This window comes from Cebidichthys violaceus, unplaced genomic scaffold, assembly GCF_023349555.1.
Source record: "Cebidichthys violaceus isolate CVI_PGR_0920_01 unplaced genomic scaffold, fCebVio1.0.p SCAF_3, whole genome shotgun sequence".
Lineage (NCBI taxonomy): Eukaryota > Metazoa > Chordata > Actinopteri > Perciformes > Stichaeidae > Cebidichthys > Cebidichthys violaceus.
Genome location: NW_027176483.1, coordinates 2476908 through 2500073, shown reverse-complemented (window position 1 = coordinate 2500073; position 23166 = coordinate 2476908). Strand labels below are relative to the sequence as shown.

At 47.5% G+C, this 23166-nt stretch overlaps 5 protein-coding genes across 10 annotated transcripts in view; 3 read left to right on the top strand and 2 right to left on the bottom strand.

Annotated features, from left to right (window-relative positions):
• The window catches only part of LOC137881005 (nucleobindin-2-like), a 5364-nt gene extending 1046 nt beyond the window's left edge, over positions 1-4318 (top strand). Inside the window, exons 3-13 of the mRNA XM_068722668.1 lie at positions 405-512; positions 634-766; positions 1076-1179; positions 1637-1822; positions 1905-1995; positions 2178-2236; positions 2333-2425; positions 2515-2604; positions 2795-2965; positions 3059-3098; positions 3173-4318. Of these exons, the coding sequence (XP_068578769.1) occupies positions 405-512; positions 634-766; positions 1076-1179; positions 1637-1822; positions 1905-1995; positions 2178-2236; positions 2333-2425; positions 2515-2604; positions 2795-2965; positions 3059-3098; positions 3173-3285 (1188 nt within the window). The 3' untranslated portion in view covers positions 3286-4318. The remainder of the gene's footprint in view (positions 1-404; positions 513-633; positions 767-1075; positions 1180-1636; positions 1823-1904; positions 1996-2177; positions 2237-2332; positions 2426-2514; positions 2605-2794; positions 2966-3058; positions 3099-3172) is intronic.
• A 103-nt stretch (positions 4319-4421) lies between these two features.
• Positions 4422-7177, bottom strand: si:dkey-10o6.2 (uncharacterized protein LOC100124608 homolog). 2 transcript variants are annotated; one of them, XM_068722669.1, is made up of 7 exons: positions 7022-7177; positions 6415-6539; positions 6251-6317; positions 5826-5979; positions 5081-5223; positions 4875-4985; positions 4422-4654 (listed from the first exon to the last, which is right to left on the bottom strand). In XM_068722669.1, the coding sequence occupies exons 1-7, from the start codon at positions 7172-7174 to the stop codon at positions 4475-4477; spliced, it is 933 nt and encodes a 310-aa protein (XP_068578770.1). In that variant the 5' UTR covers positions 7175-7177; the 3' UTR covers positions 4422-4474. The 2 variants fall into 2 exon arrangements, with proteins under 2 accessions (XP_068578770.1, XP_068578771.1); XM_068722670.1 differs by having other exon boundaries at positions 6415-6575; positions 7022-7083.
• Positions 7178-7460: 283 nt separating this feature from the next.
• Positions 7461-10022, top strand: LOC137881008 (1-acylglycerol-3-phosphate O-acyltransferase Pnpla3-like). 2 transcript variants are annotated; one of them, XM_068722673.1, is made up of 6 exons: positions 7575-7664; positions 8661-8721; positions 8851-9054; positions 9143-9284; positions 9390-9497; positions 9694-10022. In XM_068722673.1, exons 2-6 carry the CDS (start codon positions 8664-8666, stop codon positions 9842-9844), a joined length of 663 nt encoding a protein of 220 aa, XP_068578774.1. In that variant the 5' UTR covers positions 7575-7664; positions 8661-8663; the 3' UTR covers positions 9845-10022. The 2 variants fall into 2 exon arrangements, with proteins under 2 accessions (XP_068578773.1, XP_068578774.1); XM_068722672.1 differs by lacking the exon at positions 8661-8721 and having other exon boundaries at positions 7461-7664.
• A 1590-nt stretch (positions 10023-11612) lies between these two features.
• LOC137881713 (patatin-like phospholipase domain-containing protein 2) lies at positions 11613-16618 on the top strand. 2 transcript variants are annotated; one of them, XM_068723779.1, is made up of 9 exons: positions 11614-12085; positions 13131-13363; positions 13451-13516; positions 14167-14376; positions 14503-14563; positions 14648-14812; positions 14938-15079; positions 15177-15226; positions 15332-16618. In XM_068723779.1, the coding sequence occupies exons 1-9, from the start codon at positions 11899-11901 to the stop codon at positions 15589-15591; spliced, it is 1374 nt and encodes a 457-aa protein (XP_068579880.1). In that variant the 5' UTR covers positions 11614-11898; the 3' UTR covers positions 15592-16618. The 2 variants fall into 2 exon arrangements, with proteins under 2 accessions (XP_068579881.1, XP_068579880.1); XM_068723780.1 differs by lacking the exon at positions 15177-15226 and having other exon boundaries at positions 11613-12085; positions 15332-15469.
• A 709-nt stretch (positions 16619-17327) lies between these two features.
• Positions 17328-22568, bottom strand: tdg.1 (thymine DNA glycosylase, tandem duplicate 1). 3 transcript variants are annotated; one of them, XM_068723689.1, is made up of 11 exons: positions 22447-22568; positions 21655-21726; positions 20549-20718; positions 19870-20198; positions 19704-19773; positions 19249-19384; positions 19077-19159; positions 18896-18990; positions 18630-18801; positions 18339-18494; positions 17328-18075 (listed from the first exon to the last, which is right to left on the bottom strand). In XM_068723689.1, the coding sequence occupies exons 2-11, from the start codon at positions 21708-21710 to the stop codon at positions 17948-17950; spliced, it is 1395 nt and encodes a 464-aa protein (XP_068579790.1). In that variant the 5' UTR covers positions 21711-21726; positions 22447-22568; the 3' UTR covers positions 17328-17947. The 3 variants fall into 3 exon arrangements, with proteins under 3 accessions (XP_068579790.1, XP_068579793.1, XP_068579792.1); XM_068723692.1 differs by lacking the exon at positions 21655-21726; XM_068723691.1 differs by lacking the exon at positions 22447-22568 and having other exon boundaries at positions 17984-18075; positions 18366-18494; positions 21655-22421.
• Between the last annotated feature and the right edge of the window lie 598 nt (positions 22569-23166).

Here is a 23166-nt window from a genome sequence, read left to right as displayed (position 1 = left end):
AGAGAGAGAGAGAGAGAGAGAGAGAGAGAGAGAAACAAAGAAAGAGAGAGAGAGACAGAAACAAAGACAGAGAGAGACACAGAGAGAGAGACAGAAACAGAGAGAGAGACACAGAGAGAGACACAGAGAGAGAGACACAGAGAGAGACACAGAGACAGAGAGAGAGAGACACAGAGACAGAGAGAGAGAGACAGAAACAGAGAGAGAGAGAGCGAGAGAGACACACACAGAGAGACAGACAGAGAGAGAGAGACAGAGAGAGAGACACACACAGAGAGACAGACAGACAGACAGACAGAGTTACGTAACACAAAGGTTTTCCATAATGGCCCTATGTCCAGCTAGAGTGTTTTTTTAGTCCTCTGTCAACAAACAGTGATGTGTGCTTTGGCTCCATGCTTCAGGAGACCGGGCTGCACTACGACCGCTACCTCAGGGAAGTCATCGAGTTCCTGGAGAAAGACCCCCACTTCAAAGAAAAGCTCAAAAATGCCAACATGGACGACATCAAGGTGCGTCTGCACACTCACGAGTACACCTTACTGAGCTGTTGTTTGTGTTTGTGTGCAATGGTCTTTGTTGACACAAACTCTTTGTGTGGGTGTGTTGATTCTTCCCCCCCGGGGCTCACAGCAAGGCAAACTTTCCAAAGAGCTGGACTTTGTCCACCACAATTTTCGGACCAAGCTGGATGAGCTGAAGAGGGAGGAGATGGGCCGGCTGAGGATGCTCATCAGAGCCAAGCACGACATGCAGGGGGGGAACGGTGAGACGTGAGCCTCTTCAAGCTGCACAAGAAGTTTTGTAACGTATATATACTCGTCAGCGTAGGATGTGGGCTCTGAAACACGACGGCGTGATGTAATACGGTGTGACATTGACTTGCATTTGCTCTTACTTCACCGTCTTCTGGTGCCGACGCTTAAGTAAACAAAGCCGGCGTTTGTCCAGCTGAGGTTCCGTCACTAATGCCGAAGACCCACCGGAGCACAACACGTGTGTAGCTGTTCTACAGTGAAATAACAAAAAGGCTTCCTTATTCTCGTAACCCCCCCCCCCCCCCCCCTTTCTGCAGGCCGGACGGTGGACCACCAGGCCCTGCTGAGACAGTTTGAGCACCTCAACCACCTCAATCCCAACACTTTCGAGGTGGAGGACCTGGACCGCCTCATCCAATCGGTAAATTTTAGAATAAATTTCGAACGAACGGAGATGTGTGCGTCAGGCGTTGTCAAATAGAGGAATAACTGCTGTTGCCTCAGAGCACATCGACTGCTCGAGTAGAACAAATAACCCCCCCCCCCCACACACACACACACACACACACACACACACACACACACACTTGGATGGCCACATGACAGCTTCATGGTTCTTTGTCGGAGAGAGCGACGTGTTTCCTGTGAACTGAGAGCAGACAAAGGGGAAGTCGGCCTCTCTGGGTTCGTGTGGAATAAAGAATGACATGCAAGTATTTCCAGTCCAAAACAATACATTGTGACAGTATAATCGCTTCATCAAATGCGACGTCCCCTAAGAATGAACCTGACGGACAACTTTGTGTCGGGATCAATTCCAGAAAAGTGAAGTCCGTGTAAGTTTGTGTGAATTTCCCCTCCTCGCCTCGTTCCTATAGGCGACCAAAGACCTGGAGAACTACGACAAGGACCGCCACGACGAGTTCAAGCGCTACGAGATGACGAAGGAGCACGAGAGGAAGGAGCGCCTGAGGAGCATGAACGAGGAGGAGCGCCGGACGGAGGAGCGGCACTACGAGGAGATGAGGAGGAAACACGCCGAGCATCCCAAAGTGAACCACCCCGTGAGTTCACCGATGCGACTGGAGGGTGAGGCGCTGCTTCTTTAAAGGTGAACTGACGACCTCCTGCGTTTTTGCGTTGCAGGGCAGTAAAGACCAGCTGAAGGAGGTGTGGCAGGAGTCGGACGGGTTGGACCCAGACAACTTTGATCCCAAGACCTTCTTCAAAATGCACGGTAACCGGAAAAACTCGCTCGCATCTCACCCGGCCTGTTGCTCCCCCCCCCCCCCCGAGGGGGAAACACTCGTTAGCTCGTTAGCTAACGCCGTTAGCGTCGTTAGCATTGCTCCCGGTCTCGTGTCATGCACCTTCTGAATGTATGACTCTGTAATCTGTGACAAACGTCTTGTGTCGCAGACAGCAACGGAGATGGCTTCCTGGATGAGAGCGAGCTCGAAGCTCTCTTCACTAAAGAGGTATTCCCGTCGCAGTCTTCGGGTCCAAACTGGTTCTGCACATTTTTGGGAAGAACGTGAAGTTTTAACATTTGCATCTGCACGTGTCCTTTAAAGCTGGAGAAGGTGTACACCCCGGAGAACGAAGAGGACGACATGGTCGAGATGGAGGAAGAGAGGCTGCGGATGAGGGAGCACGTCATGAATGAGGTGAGCCGCCGCAGAACCGGACCCGGAGACACTCTCTAGTGGTGCTGTCGACGCGCCGATGACCGAAGCTTTGTGTTGTTGTGTTCAAGGTGGACACCAACAAAGACAGACTGGTGTCGCTGAGCGAATTCATGGCCGCCACGCAGAAGGAGGAGTTCTTGGAAAAAGACGAGTGGGAGGTGAGGCCTGGGTTTAACGGAGGAGCGTGACGGACGCAGACAGAAACGAGACGCTTTACTCGAGGAGACGTCGACTGAGCCCAGTCCAGATTTGGTTGAACTTTGCTGTCTTACTTTCCTGCTGCTTTGATTCACCCGATCGTTCACTGAACTCATTACATCCTGTGATCCCCTCCCCCCCCCGACACAGACTTTAGATCAGAAACCCCTCTACACCGAGGAGGAGCTGAGAGAGTACGAGAACCACCTGGACAACGAGGAGAACGACATCCACAAGAAGTCGGAGGAGCTGCAGAAGCAGAGGGAGGAGCTGGAGAGGAAGCAGGAGGAACTCAACGCTCAGAAGATCGGGCTGCAGCAGGTGAGCTACAGAGAGACTCAGCTGGTGTAGCTTAACGAGCACAGTTGTGTTCTCAGAATAATACTAATCCCGTTTTTGTTTCCGTCTCCTCAGGCGGTAGAAGAAATCCAAAGGATCAAGTCTGCGGTCAAAGGTACGTGTCCCGTGTGACTCCAAACACTGAGAAAATAGTCCTCGTCTAACATCTACAATGACTCTGTGTTGCAGAGCCGGACGCCGCCGCCGCCGCGGGTGAACCCGTGCCAGTCGTACCAGGAAACGGCCAACCGCTGCCTGCTGGTCACCAGCAGAAAGACGTGCCGGTGCCGGGACACTCTTAGCGGACCTCTGGGGGGGGGGGGGGGGGGGGGGGCTCCGTGTGTGTGTGTGTGTGTGTGTGTGTGTGTGTGTGTGTGTGTGAGAGTGAGAGAGAGAATGCCATTGAGTGTTTGCCTTGTAATGATTCCAATTAGTTCAGGATTTTCAAAACACCCACTTGAGAAAAAAAACAAAACGCAACCAAATAGAGGAAGAGAACCGCGTGGAGCCGGTCCAGTGTTCTTACTGAACAATAGAACCCTTTTTTTTGTTTTTGTCATCACAGCAAAGGGCTCTGTGCTCCATGGGAAGTGATTTGGGGTGAAACGGTGGGGGTGGGTGGGGGGGGGGGTGTCGTGCACACTGTAGTTCATCATCGCTGATCTCGTTTCGTAGAGGAAACACTTTATTCCGTTACACTGAGCAGAATATTTCATAAACATGAATGTCAGACACTTATGGAGTAATATCTTCCACATATGAAATCAGAGGAGCAAACATTCTGGATCCATGTTAATGTTTGTTCATTTGTTCACATGTGACCATGTTCCTGTTCTCTAATACATCTCCGCTGTTATCAGAGCTCTGAGGAGTCCACACTGATCATCCTTCTTTTATTTGTTTTCGATCTTTAGAGGAAGATTTCCTTTGTTTTTTGTTTTTACAGAGTTTATACTTACATAAAGCAGCTGTCTTTAGGACCAAATGATTGAATAACATGTTTACAGATGAAGTCACATAATTATTATGTTTAAATCTATTAATGTAGTATAATTGTGCAGCTGTTAAGAGTGACAATTGTATGACTTCCAAAGTGTGTGTGTGTGTGTGTGTGTGTTTTTGTTTTGTTTTCATGATAGAATCACTTTATTTATTCTCCACACCGCTGTAAACGGGACCTTTTGAACTGGGTTATATATTAATAAAGCAGATGGAGTTATGGTTTGTCCCTCATCACAGAGCGGTTCTGTCCGTCCCACCGCCTGACGTCCCGCGAGACAAACTCGTGAAACTGTACAAGGTTTGAATGTGGACAATAAAATGAATGAGCTTGCAGGTCTGAGGTTCCGTGTCTCTTCTTTTAGTCGTACACATTGGCTCACTGATTATCAAACAACTCAAAATGTAAAAACAGTGTGGGATTTATCATTTTGATAAAAAGACCTTCCGGGTTTGTAATCATCAGTCGTGACCGGAGCGACGGGTGGACGCTCAGTTCTGTCCGTACGAGGCCTTGATGCGCTCCTCCAGGTAGTCTCCTCCCGTGACCGGAGGGTATTTGTCGGAGCCGTCGCAGCAGGTGATCAGAGCCTCGTCGTCCGGCTGGACGAAGAAGGCCAGAGACTGACGAGTGCTGGGGTCTCCAGCAGGGGGCAGCACGACCCTGTGGACCTGAGGCAGAGCGTTCTCCTTTAATAGTTTGTAGGTGTGCTGCAAACACGTCTGAACATTCCTGTGTAACATCTGACCTCTCGTGGACCAGGTTCATCTTAAAGTATCTTGGACTCAATCTGTTTCCAGAATTATAATTCTCACATGTCGCTAAACAAACCAAAGCCTTTTCCATTCAGATGAGATAAACACCGATTTAATAGAAGTCCTCTCAACTCACCACGGAGACGAGGTGATCGCTGGTCCAGCGCTGCATCAGGTCGGCGACGTTGACGAGGACCGCTCCGGGGACGAAGGAAACGCAGATGAATTCACCCGAACGGCTCTGCACCTGAAGGTTAACCAGACGGTCCGGTGGATTTCTCTCAAAGCAACAAACATTAAAACAAAAACGTCCCCGATCGGTAATTCTCGCGCGGGCGTTACCTGCAGACCGGCGGAGCTGCAGAACAACAGGGTGATGCTGCCGTAGTCTGAATGTTCCCCGCATCGCAGCTGACCCTCCTTCACCTTCTCGTGGTTCACTGCCGGGTAGTACAGGGACCGCAGCGTTGAGCTGTTCCCTTCAGCTGGAGGAGAACACAACGACACTGTGTCACGAACGCTGCCTGTGTGCCTCAGATCCATCCACACTATAGTTATTGGTGGCTCTGGTACAAGAACAACAGTGTTGGCAACGTTAACTTAGCGAGCGTTACATCAGCGAAGCTTGAATCACTAGGAACATCTGGCCACATCTGCAGCACTGTTGCTGTGAGCAGATGCCTTTATGTTCACCTGCACAGCAGAACGTGTGAGATGTCCACACGTGTTAAATGGACTCCATGCAGACAAACAGAGGACCACAGAGCCACACGTCAGCAGCTGTGCTTTCCAATGCAAGGGTGCCAAAAACACCAGGATGATCTACTTACATCTGCTGGCATTTTGCAGTATATGCAACCCAGCGTGCTTTTCTGACATCGCTGACCCACGATCCTTTGTTCAGCGGACATATGAGCGAGAGGATCAAAGTTGAAGGTGTTATGAGGAAGTAATAATGTCCCAATTGAATGCACACTGCATGCATCAGTACACTATTTGTAAGGGAAGCTGCATTATGAACTAAAAGTATGCAATTTGGAACGCAGCTGTGATTCAGACTCCTTTTGACTGTCGAGTGTGAACGTACTTCCTAGGAAACGGTGCGCGCTCAGGAACACCTCCGGGTCCAGACCCAGACCGAGGGCCATCACCCTCAGCACCCGCAGACTCAGCTCTTTACAGCGCTGGAAGAAAGACGCCTGGATCTCCTGGAACCCTTTTGCGGCACCCGATGGCCATTTCTACAGCAGAGGAGAACTGATATTGATCCCGTTGACCGTTTTAGGGGGAAGAACAAACATCTAGTTATCTGCAGCTTTGATAGGGGGAGTGTCTCAGCGGGACACTTGACAAGTGACCTCTGCCCTCTGGTGAACATTGTAGATTAACATAAATCAATCACATGGCACAGAACTTCTACTGGTTATAGAGTAAGTTGTACTTTGACCGCCAGATTAATATCATAAAATGTGATCAATCTCTGTCAAACTCTAACAGTCAGTCACTCATTACGATGTCGGGATGAAGCGAGGTAACGTTGAACGACTCCTTGAGGTCTTCAGGGCGATGAGGGTTCAACCTGAGGGACAAAACAAAACAGTCATTTCATTTTTTTGGAACTTGTGCAGATGAGGAAAGTGTGTTTTGCGTTCGTGGTTCATTGGGGGTTCCCGAACCTCTCGAGCTCCAGACGCACCCAGCCGTGGTTGGGGCTGACGGCGAAGCTCTTCCTGCTGAAGGGTCGCTTCTCTTTTTCCGGCTGCAGGAAGAACGTCTTGAATATGGCCATAACACGATCCACCTATCCGAGCCCGCCAGCAGAAAAGACATTGTGCTGCTTAAGAACAAAGTGGAGGTATAATTTGCTTTGAGTATTTTCCATTTTATGGAACGTTATACTTCTGCTCCACTACATTTGTCTGACAGCTTTCGTTACTTTTTACAGATTGCATTCGGTTTTGAACTCTCCTGCTTCTAACAGATAAATAAACGCTTCAATCAGCTGGAAAATGCATCTGAAACCAGGGCTGTTAAACTACCGACCACTATATAAAGGAGCTACAATGTTAAACACACACAGCAGTGAAATGCAACAGCTACATTAACATAATAACAGCATACTTTCACTTCAGGGAGGATTTTAATGCATGACTTTTGCCTGCAGTGGAGTATTTTTCACAGTGTGGTACTACTACTACTACTACTACTACTACTACTACTACTACTACTACTACTACTAAGTTATATTGCAACAAACCCAACGATATTTTCTTTTTCCCTCACCTCCTCCTGGGTGATCCCAGTGTTCTGCAGAAACACGAAACCGATTCCAGAGAAAGCTGATTCCAGCTCTTTGCTCAGGTCGAGCATCTGCTCCTCAGCAACATCTGCCTCACTCAGGCTGAAGGCACCAAAGTCCACCACCGGAATGCTCATTGTACCAAAACCCCCACAACACCTAACGCGTGTCTGACAAGATCTGATGTGTTGAGTTGCTTGGATTTTGCGTTCTGGCTCGCGAGTGCCGTTCTGCTGTCATGTGACTTTGTTCAGCCAATGAGGGGAGACGAGCTCCTAATTGTGGCGAAATTACGCATCACTTCGGTTATCTCTGTCACCTTTGGAGGCTGTTTTTTTTTTTTCTGCAGGTGAACGTCAAACGGTGATCCCCGTCATCTTAACGCAACGCTTGTTGCCGCCGCTGGTCGGGTTCCTCTGGTGGGATCCGAGAGGAACAATGTTCGATCTGAAGAAGGAATGGAGCATCTCCTTCGCAGGACGCGGCTTTATGGGGATTTACTATGTTGGAGCCTGCAGCTGCGTCCTCGAAAGGTTCCCTCGCTTCATACAGGACGCCTCGCGCACGTCTACGGAGCGTCTGCAGGTGCTTTGATAGCCGCTGCTCTGGCTGTTGGAATCCCCCTCGGTGAGGAGCCGAAGCGCCCTTCTTGTCTTGACCAGACTCCATTAACGCTGCGTAAATACGCAAACGTGTGGGGTTAAAGGAAGCAATATTCAAGAAGGACTCCATCTATTATATTACTAGCATTATTCTAATGCACCAAACAGCATTGCAATTTGATAAATCCCCACTGTCAACGCCATGGGGAGTAATTCTAACACTACATTTGTGTTCATTTTGTCCCCTAATTACTGTAATTGAATTTCCGATTCATTTGCTTCATCTTCATCACTTTGCTTGTATCCTTGTATCCTTGTACCCTTGTACCCTTGGACATCCTGTTGAAAAGTTGCTGTGGTTGCATTTTATTTGAACGCCTCAGATGTTTTTGAATTTAAAAGCAAAAAAAAAATCTGACATCACTAGATCACTACTTTTTGCTTCTAAAGCATGCACGCCCTGATGATGTCATCATCAGACACCCTCTATTCTTAGACGCTTGAAGTAGCGAAAACATCCTTTAATTGACCACAAATCACACGTATTTCATATTACTGCCAGCCCTCTGAGGCGTCAACCTTATGGAGTATGCATATTCATTTCCTGTTTCTCTTTTTAAAAAGTGAATTTATCATCTTTTGTCGTGCAGCTATTTTTTTGTGAGGGATAAAAGCCATAATTCCTCTACTGTAAGAAAAAAGGTTCTGAAATCTTAACAAAGGTTTAATTAAAATGGGTTTTATTCTGTCACTAATATATGCAAAAAAAAAAATTCTCAACACTAACCAATACCCACGCATACGGCCCACCTGTTGTTACAAAAAAAAATGTTTTTGTCAAAGTCCTGCAGGAACCACAACTCGGCTCTTTTCTGCCCTCTTCTGGTCTGTAATCGGTAACTGCGACCTCAAATATACAACGACTCTCTTTTTATTTTTGATAACCATACCGCGCCTGTAATATTATGCAGACCGAGCATATTTAGATGCATCCTCACCAAGCCCCTTTTGGATTTTACAGACAATGGCTAAAATCTGCCAGAATGGCTACACGGACGCTCTCCGCTTCCTTCAAGAGAACAGTGAGGACACGATCACTGTTGAATGTTCATGTTAAACAGCAGGGGGGCAGGGGGCCCTCACTGGCTGATGATCAATAATCCAGTGCTTCTTATCGCAGAAATCATCTCATTCTTAAATGTCCATCACAGATCTGATCAGCAGCGAGTGTCCTCCGAGGAGTTCGGAGACGGACTCCGCCAAACCCGCTTGCTGCGAGCCGAAGGCGGAGCAGCCGGCCGCCGATGGAGAGTCCGATGACGGCGGACAACAGAATGGAGAGAAAACGCACGAGGAAGAGCACTGTTGGCTGGATCCACGGCTCACAGAAGACCTCCCAGTTGATATCCAAAAGGGTAAAAGGGCGATTCAAACCAAAGAAACGACAGTTTACCGCTGAGCCGGAGCGAGTGCATGTAATGCTGTGAACTGTGTTTGTGTCAGCGTTGTGTGAGGCCTGTAGGGAGACGCACGCTGCCGGCGGTCTGTTGTCCCGCATGGCCGAGTACCTGCCAAAGAGGGTGACCTCTTACCTGCAGATCCCCTGCGCTCTGCCAGTGAAGTCCGCCTTCTCTCTGGCCCAGAGGTAAAGTGCATTAGCCCGTGTTCCACATCGTCAAATCATCTAGACGCCGTCTTTTGTCGTCTTGGTGCCACAAGCACTGTAGTCTTTGTCTGCTCCTGCTTTTAGACTTGTGGACTGGATCCTTGACGTACCGAGGGATGTGAGCAGGCTGTACAGCATGGCTGGAGGCTTGTACAAACAAGCTTGGAAGGACGACGTGACGGACGGTGACAGGTGTGCAGTCTAATATTCAGCACGATAGCATTCATAATCATTTCAGGAATGAGCAGACGGTGTCACGCTTGGCTGAATGTTAGCGTTGTTGGAGGTAAAGCCGAGCGGTAAAGTGGCGGAGTGGCACACCAACACCTCCTCCCTTTTAACTCCTTGTCTCCACCGTGTGCTTTGTTTTTTTGTCGTCGCTGCGCAGATGTACAAGCCTGCCATTGGGCCTCAACCTCAGTCAGAGAAAAGAAGACCTGAACACTCTCCTAGCGCACCCAGGAGCCCCCCCCCCGCGCCCACCGACAGCCTCTGGGTTCGGCGACGACGCCACAGACTCGCCCCAAAAGCGCTGGTAGCGGCGGGGTTCGTGCGGAGCTGTGGGATGGATGCGAAATATTGCATCTGAGGAACCTTCAAACCCCGTGAAAAACAGTGTTTTTTTTAATTCTTCCTTTTCAGCATTCAAGTAACTCCGTTTAACGTTGCAGTGAAAGAGGAGAAAGCGAAAATGTTGAATAAATGAATTAAAAACGATTCTGTGTTTCGTGACGTCGCTGTCAAAGAAAATATCAGTGAGTTTTTGTGAATGAAATCTCTATCCGATGCAATTAGCTGCAGCACAACTCTTCTTGAAATAAGCTTCTATTTATGTCCTTTTTTAGCATCTTTCGGCTCATTGTTTTGGTCTTCCAGCCGGCAGCTTAACTCATCAAACTCGTTTCCGGCAGCAGGCAGCTGTAGCAAAAAAGAAAAAGTGCCAATAAACCCACTGTACAATCCCTGCTCAGCACCAAACAGACGTACAAGGTTAGTGACCAGCTGGTGAACATGAGGGATAGTAGAACTTCAACACTTTTTCTTCCTTACATCCCTTCATCCCTCTACCCCGACCCTACATCCCTTCATCCCTCTACCCCGACCCTACATCTCTTCATCCCTCTACCCCGATCCTACATCCCTTCATCCCTCTACCTCGACCCTACATCCCTTCACCCCTCTACCCCGACCCTACATCCCTTCATCCCTCGACCCCTACCCTACATCCCTTCATCCCTCTACCTCGACCCCTTCATCCTTCTAACCCTACCCTACATCCCTACATCCCTTCATCCCTCGACCCCTACCCTACATCCCTTCATCCCTCTACCTCAACCTCTTCATCCTTCTAACCCTACCCTACATCCCTACATCCCTTCATCCCTCGACCCCTACCCTACATCCCTTCATCCCTCTACCTCGACCTCTTCATCCTTCTACTCCTACCCTACATCCCTTCATCCCTCGACCCCTACCCTACATCCCTACATCCCTTCATCCCTCGACCCCTACCCTACATCCCTACATCCCTTCATCCCTTTACCCCGACCCTACATCCCTTAATCCCTCTACCTCGACCCCTTCATCCTTCTACCCCTACCGTACATCCCTTCATCCCTCAACCCCTACCCTACATCCCTTCATCCCTCGACCCCTACCCTACATCCCTTCATCCCTCAACCCCTACCCTACATCCCTACATCCCTACATCCCTACATCCCTTCATCCCTCTACCTCTATCCCTGCATCCCTTCATCCCTCTACCCCTTCAGCTTCCAAAATCGAATCATTCCATCATGCAATAAACCTTGAAACTCATACTGTTATTGGCGTGGGCAACATACCGATGGTTGAGATGAAAGGACTTATTTTTTAACGCTAGCAAAATAACTAAAATGTTGAAGTATTCAAATATTACTGATGAGTACAGTACAGACATAAATCAACAGGAACAAGTTTAGAGTATTAACAAAGCTAAAATGACACCAAGTTATAAATGTATGCATATGTTTAATTAATTGATTTTTAATGACGTGAATGTCTGCTGATGTGCTCGTATTGTACCATTCTCATGTTATCAGTTATCACATGTAGTCCTCCATATCATCCTCCAAAAGAAAAGGTGCGGCAGGATCTAGAAATAATAACCCATGTACAGAATTTAAAGTCCGTTTCTCTCTGTGTGATGGTGTGCAACAAGTTGAAAGTTGGACGGTACGAGAGGAGAAATCCCTCCGAGTGAGATTGTTGTTGCCGTCCCCTCCTGTAGTGTACACAGTACAGTGCTGGTTATGGAATCAGTATCACATGTCATGCTGCTGGCCTAATTACATTCCGTAAGTGAAGCGACTCCAGCCTGTTTTCTATTTTGAAACATGTGACATTTGAGCCGAGTGAGTTTTGCAATAGCAAAGCATATCCGACTGAAGTGCGCTGCCCATTTCACATGTGGATGTGGCGCAGATAAGACAATGCGTTGAAGTGAGTATTGACAGGAATCCAAAGTGCACCTGCTGAACTCCGGGAGATGATTGAAGAGACGGAGATGTGGCTTTGAGGTTTGTGCGGGGAAGAAAAACCCCTCCGGGGGAAGATGTTTGACTGGGACGAGGAGTGGAACATCTCCTTCGCAGGCTGTGGCTTCAGGAGTATCTACTACCTGGGAGCTTTGAGCTGCATCCTGGAGCGGGTCCCACAGCTGGTCCACGGAGCCTCGAAGATCTGCGGAGCTTCATCCGGGTGTCTCGTGGCTGCAGCTTTGACTGTTGGGATTCCCATCGGTGAGTTTACTGTACATTGCACGACTTTTATTGGCCGTCTATTTGTGTTTCTTGTGATGATCAACAAAATGCTTTGAGGTTTTATATAATGTAATGAAATCAATTTTTCGTCCTCTCGTTATAATGTCTAACGCCTAATAAATCTGTCCCAAACAGGTCAATAAGTCATTTGTTTATTCATTAAGTTATTCATTGACAGTGCGGCAGTATGGCTCTCTGCAACGATCACATTAAAGAACAAGTAAAAGCGGTGTGTTTTACATTTTAAAGTAACATGATATGTTTTGTTTTCTTACTGTACTTCTGATGTGTTTACTGCATGTTTTTTGTTTGCTTTAGTAGTTGAAGTGCATGGCCAATCAGAAAAGGTCAGGGACACGTTATTCCAGAGCAAGTGCAGTTGTTTGCGCCTGTAGTAATGATTTCACTGACACACACACACACACACACACACACACACACACACAGAGTTCATGCAATAGGTCCAGAGGCTACATGGAGTTTAAAGAGGAGGGAGGCCCAGCGAGGGGAGACACCCGTCACTCACTGTCCTCTCATGCACCTACGTGGGGGGAAAACATCAATCAAGTTAGGGTACAGTAATCAGCAGGAGAGCACGGTTTCATGTCACTAACAGGAAATAATGGCGTCTTAGATGAGAGAAGAGGAGAATCTGAGCACCATTCATTTTGGTCATCGCATGAAGGTGAACATGAACATTATAAATGACAATGAATGGTGGAGAAACAGCCGATATTGAATTGAATCTGTGTTTTTATTGCAGAGTGTGTTAAGCAATAAAGCAATAACAAGCAAAGAGCAGTGAGATAAGAAACAAACAAAGAGATTTCCTTCATTACCCAGAATGCATTTTGCCGCTCGAAGAGTATAGGGGTCACAACTTTTGCTTCTTCAAATATATATATATCCAAGATCAAAAAAAGTAACCCCAAATAGCTGAAGAAAATATCAACAGTTGCTTCTACTAAAGGTTGAACTCATGCGTGAGCTGTAACTCGTCGCTGTTTCCATCTTCCTCCCTCAGAGCAGTTCAGCGCCGATGTCTTGACTGTGGCAAAAGAGGCCAGAAAACACACCCTGGGAGTCTTCCACCCGAGCTTCAGTCTGCTGCGGACGGTGCGCGACTCCCTGCTGGAGAAGCTGCCGGCCGACGCCCACCTCCGGGCCTCCGGGAAGCTCTGCGTGTCCCTCACCAGGTTGGCCGACGGGAAGAACGTTCTGGTGTCGGAGTTCGGCAGCAGAGAGGAGCTCATCCAGGTAAGAGTGGAGGAGAGAGGAGGGGAGGGGCGCCGACATGTTCCGTTCTGAAGTTTGTTGTTCTGCTGCGCCGTCTGAACTTCGCAGGCTCTGATGTGCAGCTGCTTTTTCCCCGTTTACTGTGGTTTCATCCCCCCTTCATACCACGGAGTGGTGAGTAGTACACACTGTAATCTGAAGGGAAGTTTTTGTGAGCGTTATACAATATGATTTTACTTCAAAGCCCCTCTAATCAGATTTGTATTAATCCTATAAAGAGGGGTTTTAAAGTAACTGTGGTGAACTTTTAGGAACTTTTTTTTTTTTTTTACAACAATGACTTTAATTGTTATGGAATAACTTTAATTCTAATACCTCCATATGACCCGCATTCTTCACCCACGTTCACAAGTCATACAGGGAGACAACCAACATAGAACAGTGGATGTACCGCTTTTCTTCCCTGTAAGTGTGTCTCAATAGAGCATCCAGAGGACATCACGTGTGAAGTCCTAGCTACATGTTTTCTCTTAAAAAGGCACTAAATATGAGATTGAGAGACATTTTGATTGCCTCTAAATGGCTCTCAACATGGTGACGGCTGAGCCGGCGGCTTCTTATATACAGACGATGAGTTGCTAACGGCGCGAACAGAGCTAGCGACGTTTACCCGAGGAGCACCAAGACCTGCAGGAGTCCTCTGGGTAACAATGAAAAAAAAAAAGAGAGAGTTAAATGTAAAAATAATTCCTTGAATGCACGGAACACACGTCTTTACCGTGACCGCCACACAGGGTCTGTTCAGTCTCCTGCTTTCTCTTCAGCACTACATGGACGGAGCCCTGAGCAACAACATGCCTCTGTTCGAGCAGAGGAACACCATCACCGTGGCCCCGTTCTCCGGAGAGAGCGACATCTGCCCCAGAGAGGGGACCTTCAACTTCTTCGAGGCGCACTACGGCAACATGAGCATCCAGGTCAACACCGGCAACGTGCACCGGGTCTGCACCTCCTTCCTCCCTCCCAGGCCTGAGGTCAGGGTTAAAAACAAAGAGATCTCTACTTCGGTTCAGACAGATGTATCTTGAGGCGCGTCGGCAGTTCTCTAGTGTTGTAAGAGCAAAACAAAGCTTCACGATTTCCACTCTCGCGTTTGACAGAAGCTGGCTGAGATCTGTCACAACGGCTACATGGACGCTCTCCATTTCCTGAGAGAGAGAGGTGAGCTCCTCCACCGTCATCCTCCTCACAACCCGAGTCCTTGACCTCCGGTGAAGCGTGTCATCGGTTAACTGTCCGTTACAGATCTGCTCGGGACACGGCGTCTTCCGTCCAGTTTGGTGGAGGAGGCGGAGTCCGAGGAGGCGGAGTCCGAGAAGACGGTGTCGAATGGACAAAACCCTCAGCGGGAAGACCACTGGTGGCCGGGCCTGCACGTCACCGAGAACCTCCCGGCGGGCATCAAGAAAGGTGAGGAGGACAAGGGGGTCAAGCGGGTCACGGGTTTGCAAATCAAAGAACGTTTTAGTTGCGATTAAATGGAAGGTTTTTGTTTGTTGGAAGCCAACTTGTTTGTGTGTGTGTGTGTGTGTTAGTGCTGTGTGAGGCCTGCAGGGACAGTTGCCGTGGAGACACTCGGTGGTCTCGGGTCACCCGGCTGCTTCCGGTGAGGGTGCTGATGTGTCTCCTGACCCTCCTCGCGCTGCCCGTGGAGCTGATCCTTTCACTCGCCAAAAGGTAAAGCGGTTCGATCGGTGCGACCGGATCAACGGTCCCTTAAATGTATCGCTTCTAAACGCTGGACTCGTGCTCTGTTGGTCTTTTATCGTGACAGCGTTATCACCGCCAGTAGACGTGGAGCGGCGAAGGCAAAGACCCCAACAGGTGTCGAGTTTATCAAATGAATCAGTTTTTTGCAACATATTTTGCCAAATTAACGACACTGTCTCATTGTAAAGAGCCCTCCATCTGTCTTTATGTCCTCCTCAGACCTCAGAGCCCAGACAGGAGGAGACAGAGACACCGAAACCGCTGACCTCGACTCAAACTCCTCATTTGGGGATGACGGCGTTAACCTGGACTTATTCTCCTCCCTCACACCCGTCCGTTCAGGTCCAGCCGACTTCCCCCAGCCCCGGCACCGGAGACTTTACACCGCAGGAGTGAAACGGACACTTCAATCCGCCGGCAACCAGGCAGAAAAGAGAACAAGACCGCTCAGAACTGCAAATGTCAAAGCGATGATGTAATGTGCATCACTAGAGCAGCTCTCCTGATATTTATCCATGATCTCTTAAACACTTCGGAGTAGAAGAAATGCTCCTTTTTAGGATTAAGCTAGACTTTAACCCTTGATCTGAATCAAAAGGTACCGAGCTTATGCCTCACCGGCGTTTTTGAAACACAGTTCATGAAGAAACAAAAAAACATTCCAGAGACTTGATTTTACAAGAAAACCAAAAGCAAAGCTGCTGCTGGATTTTGGTTTTCATCTTGATTGCGTCAAAGTAACCGTAGAAGCCTTTTGTCGAGGTTCAGTTAACTACATATTGTTAGTGGTACGATACACAGCTGTAGTTTCACTAGTTCATTGTTACAGAAACAGTTTTCATAGGATGATGCGAGTTGAAGGCATCATACAAACCCTTTTTGTTGTTACTTCATCCATCTATTATGTGACTTGTGACCGTCTAGTCTGACCAGCTCCTGTGTAACGCTGCTAGAGACTCCTCACCCGGCAGCTGATCTTCACCCCGACTTCATTGGAGGATCTCGATTCGTTTGTAGAGTTTTTAGTGGCATCTAGGGGTCAGAGGCTACAGATTCTCGATTTGAGATTTGTCCGTTCTGGTCTACGGTAGAAGCGGGTCGACACTTGGGTCATACTCTGATTCTTAGTTACGAGGGGGGGGGGGGGGGGGGTTACGCCTTAAGAGAAAACATGCATATTAACGCCATATTCCATTTCTGCCAATAAATCCTACAAAACTGGACGTTTCAATCCTGTGAAATGTAAATTCAAAACCAAATTATGTGAATTTACTTCTGCTGCATGCCTCTTGTTCCGTCTGCTCGCTAGTCAGTCGGCGCCCGTGTTTTGTTATAAACGGGAACAAGTCTGCACAGCTCTCCCCCGTGCCTCACAGCAGCACCGCAATCACCTAAAACGTCACCCTGACGAGCTGCTTTAGGGATAAAGATGCCGGACTTCAGTGTGCTGGACTTCAGTGTGCTGGACTTCAGCGTGCTGGACTTCAGCGTGAGATCCTGTGATGAGGGCCAAATAAAGACAACGATATCTGCGTCACAATAAGAGACTCCCAGTAGTGTGTGTGAAGTGTTCAGTCTGCAGGAGCTTAATCGGAAACAATCAAGGTCGATTAGAGGGGCGTGAAAACAGGAAGACGGCAGCAGAACTAGACCGTCCAACCGCAGAGACCGTAAAACCAGGAAGCTACAAGACCAAATGACAAGTCTTCAGAAACTAAATCTCTCTCTCTCTTAGTTGCCTGCATGGTCTGTTTACGGTGATGACGCAGCTCGGTTGAGGGCAGAGCTTACTCGAGGTCTGGCTTTGCTTTCCAAGAAACACTTAACATATTGCAGTCCCCCGAAAATAGTTTTCTGTCTCGCTTCACCAAAAAAGACCAAACCAACGCTGTGCATGCTTTCTGCGTATGCATTTGCATTGCCGCATAAAATGCGAAACACCCCCATCTTTCAAAAGCGTGCATCCATGTTAGATTGTTGTGTGGTGTTCCTACCATGTCAGAGTGTCTCACGTTTCAAATTCGTTTCACTGTGAGTGAAATAGAAACTTGCTGGAGCTAGTTTAAACGTATGTGTATATGTGTGTGTGTGTGTGTGTGTGTGTGTGTGTCGCTGCATGTTGTCGTTTTCTTTCATTAATAGAATGTGTAGAAAACGCCTCGGTTGTCTTCACGATGAAGCGACTGAACGGTCCAATAATATAGAAAAAAAAAGGCATCATCAAGACATTTTAATGGACACGTTTCATAAAAGTCCTTGCAGAATGACATTTTCATAAACATACAAACTGTAATTCTAAAATTCCTAAAGCCAAAAAAACCCAACTAAAAAACCAGATGTAAACAGAACCTGTGACATCACGACTGTGATGATGAAAGGCTTGCCAGGAATCCCCTCCGTGGAATCTCTGACACGCCCGATGAGTTCATCCAGTGATCAGTTCATAGCACCGTGAATGGACTAAAATCCCCCAATAATATATCACACAGAGGATCGTTAAAAAAGGCTCACACTGATCAATCAAAAACGTATAAAATAACCACCTGGAGCTCCGTCATACCGTTCGAAAACGGTACGACGTGAACGTTTGCGCTTCCTGCACCGTCGTGCGGTGCGAACGTTTAAACACGTGACCTTCTGCAGAGACGGTCGAGCGTCATTGTCAAGTCCCTGATTTCACATATTTTAAAAAAAAATACAAAATAAAATGCAGAGAGAATAATCTGCAGAAACGCTACAAAAAGAAGTCCATCTAACGTGTGTGTATTCCACTCGGACACTAAAAAGAAGAAGAAGAAAAAAAGGATCTAAAAAAAACAAAAAGAAGTCTTTTCTTTATACGGCGCCCTCCTTTGGAGCCCCGCTGATGTCTGGGATCTGGTCCGCGAAGGACTGGGTCATCCACTGTCCGTCTGGGAGCTGGCCCTCCGGTACCTGAGACGTGGTCGCCTCCTGCGCTCCTTCTGAAGACAAAGACGACACTCGGACTGAGGACCACGATTGGACAATTTAGTGAATATCAATCCACATGTGGAGACACGCAGCAGCGCAGTAAACTTTGCAGATGGACTTACTTGTTGGGAGGACGGGCTGGTCTGGTTAGAAACCAAACAAAAGACCTCTCCACCCTTGATCAAAGAATCTAAACAGAACATGCCAAACATCTACCTGGACGTTTGGATTCGATAAAGCGCGCGGAGTGGGACAACACGCGCCGGACCGCTACCTGTGTTTTCCGCAGTGGAGAACGTACAGTGACCGTTGGTCTGGCTCGGGGCCGCGGCGTCCCCTTCGGCTCCTCTCTCGGCGTACACACCGCCGAAGGCGTCTTCGTAACCAGGATCGTACTGCTCCTCCTTTATCGCCATCCTCTTGGCGTCCTCTGTTCACGCGAAACAAAAAGAGACAGAAAAGACGCCAAACGCAGGATTATAAAACCAGGATGTCCTGAAACACACAGGTCGGATGACTTTAATCAAACCACACGTCCGTCCGTCCGTCCCACGGTGGCGCTTACCCTTAGCCAACGACAGGTTAAACGAGTAGTCGACCTCCTCGACCTCGGTGGGCTTCTGGACCCCCTTCAGCTGATCTCTGAGCTCCCTCAGCTTGATGTAGAAGTGCACTTTGTCCTGAGCTCGAGGGAACTGAGCACAGCGAGCGCTGGACGACGGCATCAGATACAGGGCCTGCGTCAAAAAAAGAAAACAGTGTCTACCATTAGTCTCTAGGATCAGCCGACCAGGCAGAAGATCCACTTTTGAGAGGCTGCCGGGGACTCACCACGTCACAGTCGGGGACCTTGTGCGGCTGCAAACCAAAATCGAGTTTCTTTGGTTTCTTACCAAACATCTCTCTGCAGAACATTTCATAGATGCCTGAAGAAGAAGAAGAAGAACATATGACTCAACGTTGGAGAATAATGTAGATTGTAGCCGTTGCTTTGTGGTGGTAGAGTGCTTACATTTTCCATTAAAAACAGCAATAAGAGGCTTGAACTTCTTCAGCTTCTCCACGAGGATTTTGCCTCCTTCACGCAACTCTTTACTGTCGAGATTGAAAGCAAAATAAACGGTTACGACACGGCGTCACTGCGAGAGCTAACGTGGCGGCGAGCGGCAGATCTTTGGACCTACGTTGAAAGGTCTTTGCTCCCTGGTGTCGCCCTGGCAACCATGTTGGTGAAGCCCATTTTGTACTTGCCAGGCAGGGAGGTGTCACTCATGTGGTTGAGTAGCTCCTCGGTAAACCCAGACAGGAAGAGGCACTTCCCTGAAACGTAAAAGTCAGCGTTAGTCATTTATCTCTCTGGGCCGACAACAGTTAGTTCATCTTCATCTTCGACATGTAAGCAACCAATCTATTCTAGCCAACACACGTTCTTAATGCGAGTCTGTAGAACCGCACTTCAGAAAATAAGTCTTCACTTCTGAGGTCCAGAAGTCAAACCGGGTCTTGCACACACACACACACACACACACACACACACACACACACACACACACACACACACACTTAAGAATTTCTATAAAGATTTTTTTTGCAGTCCTGCAGAGGAGCCATCTTTACAATTACACGACGGATAACTTACAGAAATGATTTCCGGGACCTGGAAACCACCGTCCAATGAAAGCTGCCATCAGTCCAGGGTTGATACCAATCTGAAAAAAAAAAAAAAAAAAAAAAAAAAAAAGAGCTTACAAACCCCCCAAAAATCATTCCCGACGGCACAGCGCTTGTTGATCAGGGAGTCTTACGATGACGTAGTCTAGGTTGTAGTCCAGCAGGTCCGGCAGAGTTTTCGTCATGACCTCCTCCTCCGACATTCCCTTGAAGCGGTCGATTTTCCTCTTCACCTTCTTGAAGCTCTCGTCTATCTTCTCTTGCTTGCCGTCCGCCTGAGCCTCGGCGGCCTTCTTGGGCTTCGGACCGGGTTTGGCTTTAGGCGCCTTCGGGTCCTTAGGCGGCTTCGGCGCCTTGGGGACTTTGGGCGGTTTCGGCGGCTTCGGCGCCTTGGGAACTTTGGGCGGTTTCGGAGCCTTGGGTTCCTTGGGTTGAGCTGCTCTGCCTCTTTTTTTGGCTGGCGCTACAAGGGGAAAAGTTCAGAGAGGAGACGTCAAAAAAAAAAGAAAAACAGTAAGACCTGCCACACTCCATCTTTACCTCCACGCAAACCACAACACCAGTCAAAACCACGTCACAAAGCCGCCACTAACGCACACGCAGCTGTATTCCAGAAGCATGCTAACTAGTAGCAAGCATGCTAATGTCATGCAGTATTACAAAACTTACATCAGACTTAGTCACGCAGGTATAATTGTGCAAAAATTGAGTCAATGCTTTACGCTAAATTAAGAAAGCTGGGATCTGAACCCAGAGCCGGCTGATCTACAAACAGTGAGGGAGTTCAAGAGGAGGGGGGGGGGATGGTCGTACGTTTTGCCGGGTTGGCAGGTTCCTGCTCCTCCATCATGGGTTCTGGATAAGCCATGTGTGCCATGGCCGTCTCTCCCGTCCGCCCCTCTGGGTAGTGAGACTGGCGGTTGTGGTGGTTGAAGCCTGAATATTGGGCCTGGAGAGCTTGGAACTGCTGTGCAGACTGAACCCTGTGAGGAAGAGTGATTTTAAAAACAAACAGGGGGGGGGGGGGGGTATTAATACAACAAGTGGAATCATGGCGGGATGTGCTGCAGGGTGAGAGCCGAGTTAGACCAGCGCGTTCCCTCTGTCATACTGTGAACTTTTGCACAGTCGCTGAACAATATTTTTGTTTTATTTCTACACAAAAACGACATTTTAAACCGCTCAGTTCTTTTATTGTAATTCTATAAATGTCCTATTTTGATCTTACTCTAACGACGGTTGCCGTTACGCACCAAAGCAAATCCCTCGTATGTGGAAAAACCTACTTCATAAACCCGATTCTGGTTTTGATGCAACATGACCAAAGAGTCAGCTGACCCTCATGAAGGATAGGTCCCCTTAATTATTAGGGTCCCAATTGTTTACCAGGCTATTGGACGACGCTTGTATTCGATTCATTTATTCAGTTGGAGGGAATTCAGAGAGATGTGTGTGGAGCTCCGTTTGAATGAACGTGAACTACATACGGGAAACACTTCCCCCCCAAAAAACTACATCCACGCTGAATCGACGCCCAATTAAAACAAACCTTAACGAGGGCAGAATGGATTGCGTGTCTGTCGTATGAGTTTGCATTAGCTTCAGCGCGGTGGACAAGATACAGATCACTCTGCACACCAGGTAAGAAAGCCCACACTGGAGGTTCCACCAGTCAACAAAACAAACAAAAACATGCGTTGCATCCTATTGAGCGAAGAGATCATTCCACCAAAAAGAGACACGCTTTCCTTTTTCTTTACGTTTCCCTGCGCTGAAAGAAAATCAATAGACACAAAACTGTAAATCAAAATCAGGGGGGCACACATGCTTTATATTTCATTTTCATCACACTTTTGCCATTCGGGAGGTTAGCAGGTATGATCTGTAGGGCCGACACTGTGGTGTGGAGGAAGACTCACCACTGTTGAAGATACTCCGGGGAGACAACAGGGAATCCATTCAGCTTGTCTTCCATCTTTTGGGTGGTTTGACTTTATCGAATAAATCAATATGCAAAAATTGAGGGGAAAAGAATTGCTAGGTGATGCACATGTGTGTGTTTTTTTTTTTTTTTTTTTTAGCATATTAAGAGTCTGGCAGTGTATATGAATCTGAATGCATGTGCCAGGGGCATTTGAGACAAAACTGTGGAGTTAGCAACACACACACACAAAAAAAGAAAAGGTAAACCACGAGATAAAAACAATACCGACCAAAAAAAGGGGGATGACGATGGCGGTAACACGACACAACGAAGTTAAAATAGCCATTACAGGCCGTTCACTTCATGAAAAGCACAACAGCGGATATTCTTCACAGCAAAACTCTGCGACAACACTGCTAACGTTTCACCTGCGCCTGCTTCCACGGCTATGCTAGCTAACGAGCTAAAAACCCGAGTGGAAACCAGTTAACGTTATTCATTCTTTTATTTAAATAGGTTTAAAATAACGTTACACTGCTAGCAGGTAAATACACGAGTGTGTTGCTGCCTCGTTGAAATCACAGACGTTTCGCATTCCGGGAGATAACGTTAATTGTATTGTTAAAAAAAAGAGGCAATTCAGCAGCAGTGCCACAAGTGCAGCTAATATTAGCCAACAGCTAGCTGTTCAGCTAACTTAGCATGGATGAATGGTTTCGGGTCCACTGAGATTCCTCGCATAGAAATTGCACAGACTTTACCAGTGTTTGAAACACGTAGGACGTACCTGTTGCGGGTAAGGTCTAAACGAGTATCTTCTGTTCGTATAACCGTTATTTTCCCATCTATCCCGCTATTCTATTCACAACATATGAAGGTGCAACAGAGGCAACAAAGACATGACAGCCTCCGCCGGTCAACTTTGACACCGGACGATCTCAAGTCTAAGACGTAGGGGTGCGAGTAGAAACGTATATCTGAGTATAACTGAGAAAAATGACGCGAGTGGGCTTATTTAATACTATTTACTGTTATCGTCGCTCCTTCGATAAACCTGTTTGAATGTGGCGTTTTACGTTTTTACACGGTAAAATAAAAAAACGAACGAAACCGTACCCACCTATTGTATAATTGGTATGAGCTGCTCGACTTTTAAAGTCTGCTTTGCTGAATTTCTATTGGCTGATGGTCTGTGATGTTTAAAGGGTACGTTTGCAGCTTTGTGACGTCTTTTCTGTGTCGGCCCAATACATATATGAAAGTTTATCGTATTTAATCTTTGGGTCAACCCCAGAGGTTGTCATTGCACCACTTTACTCTACAAAAAAAGCAAATGGTATGTAAATAAGCCAATGTTAGGCTATGAACGAACTACACGACGAGGCTGTAAAATGGTCAACAGGATGACGTTCTGTAGACAGTTTTCAAACTGATGACAGATTTCAAACTGATGACAACCTTGTTATCGTGCCATGAAAGGTATAATAACATATATATATATATATAT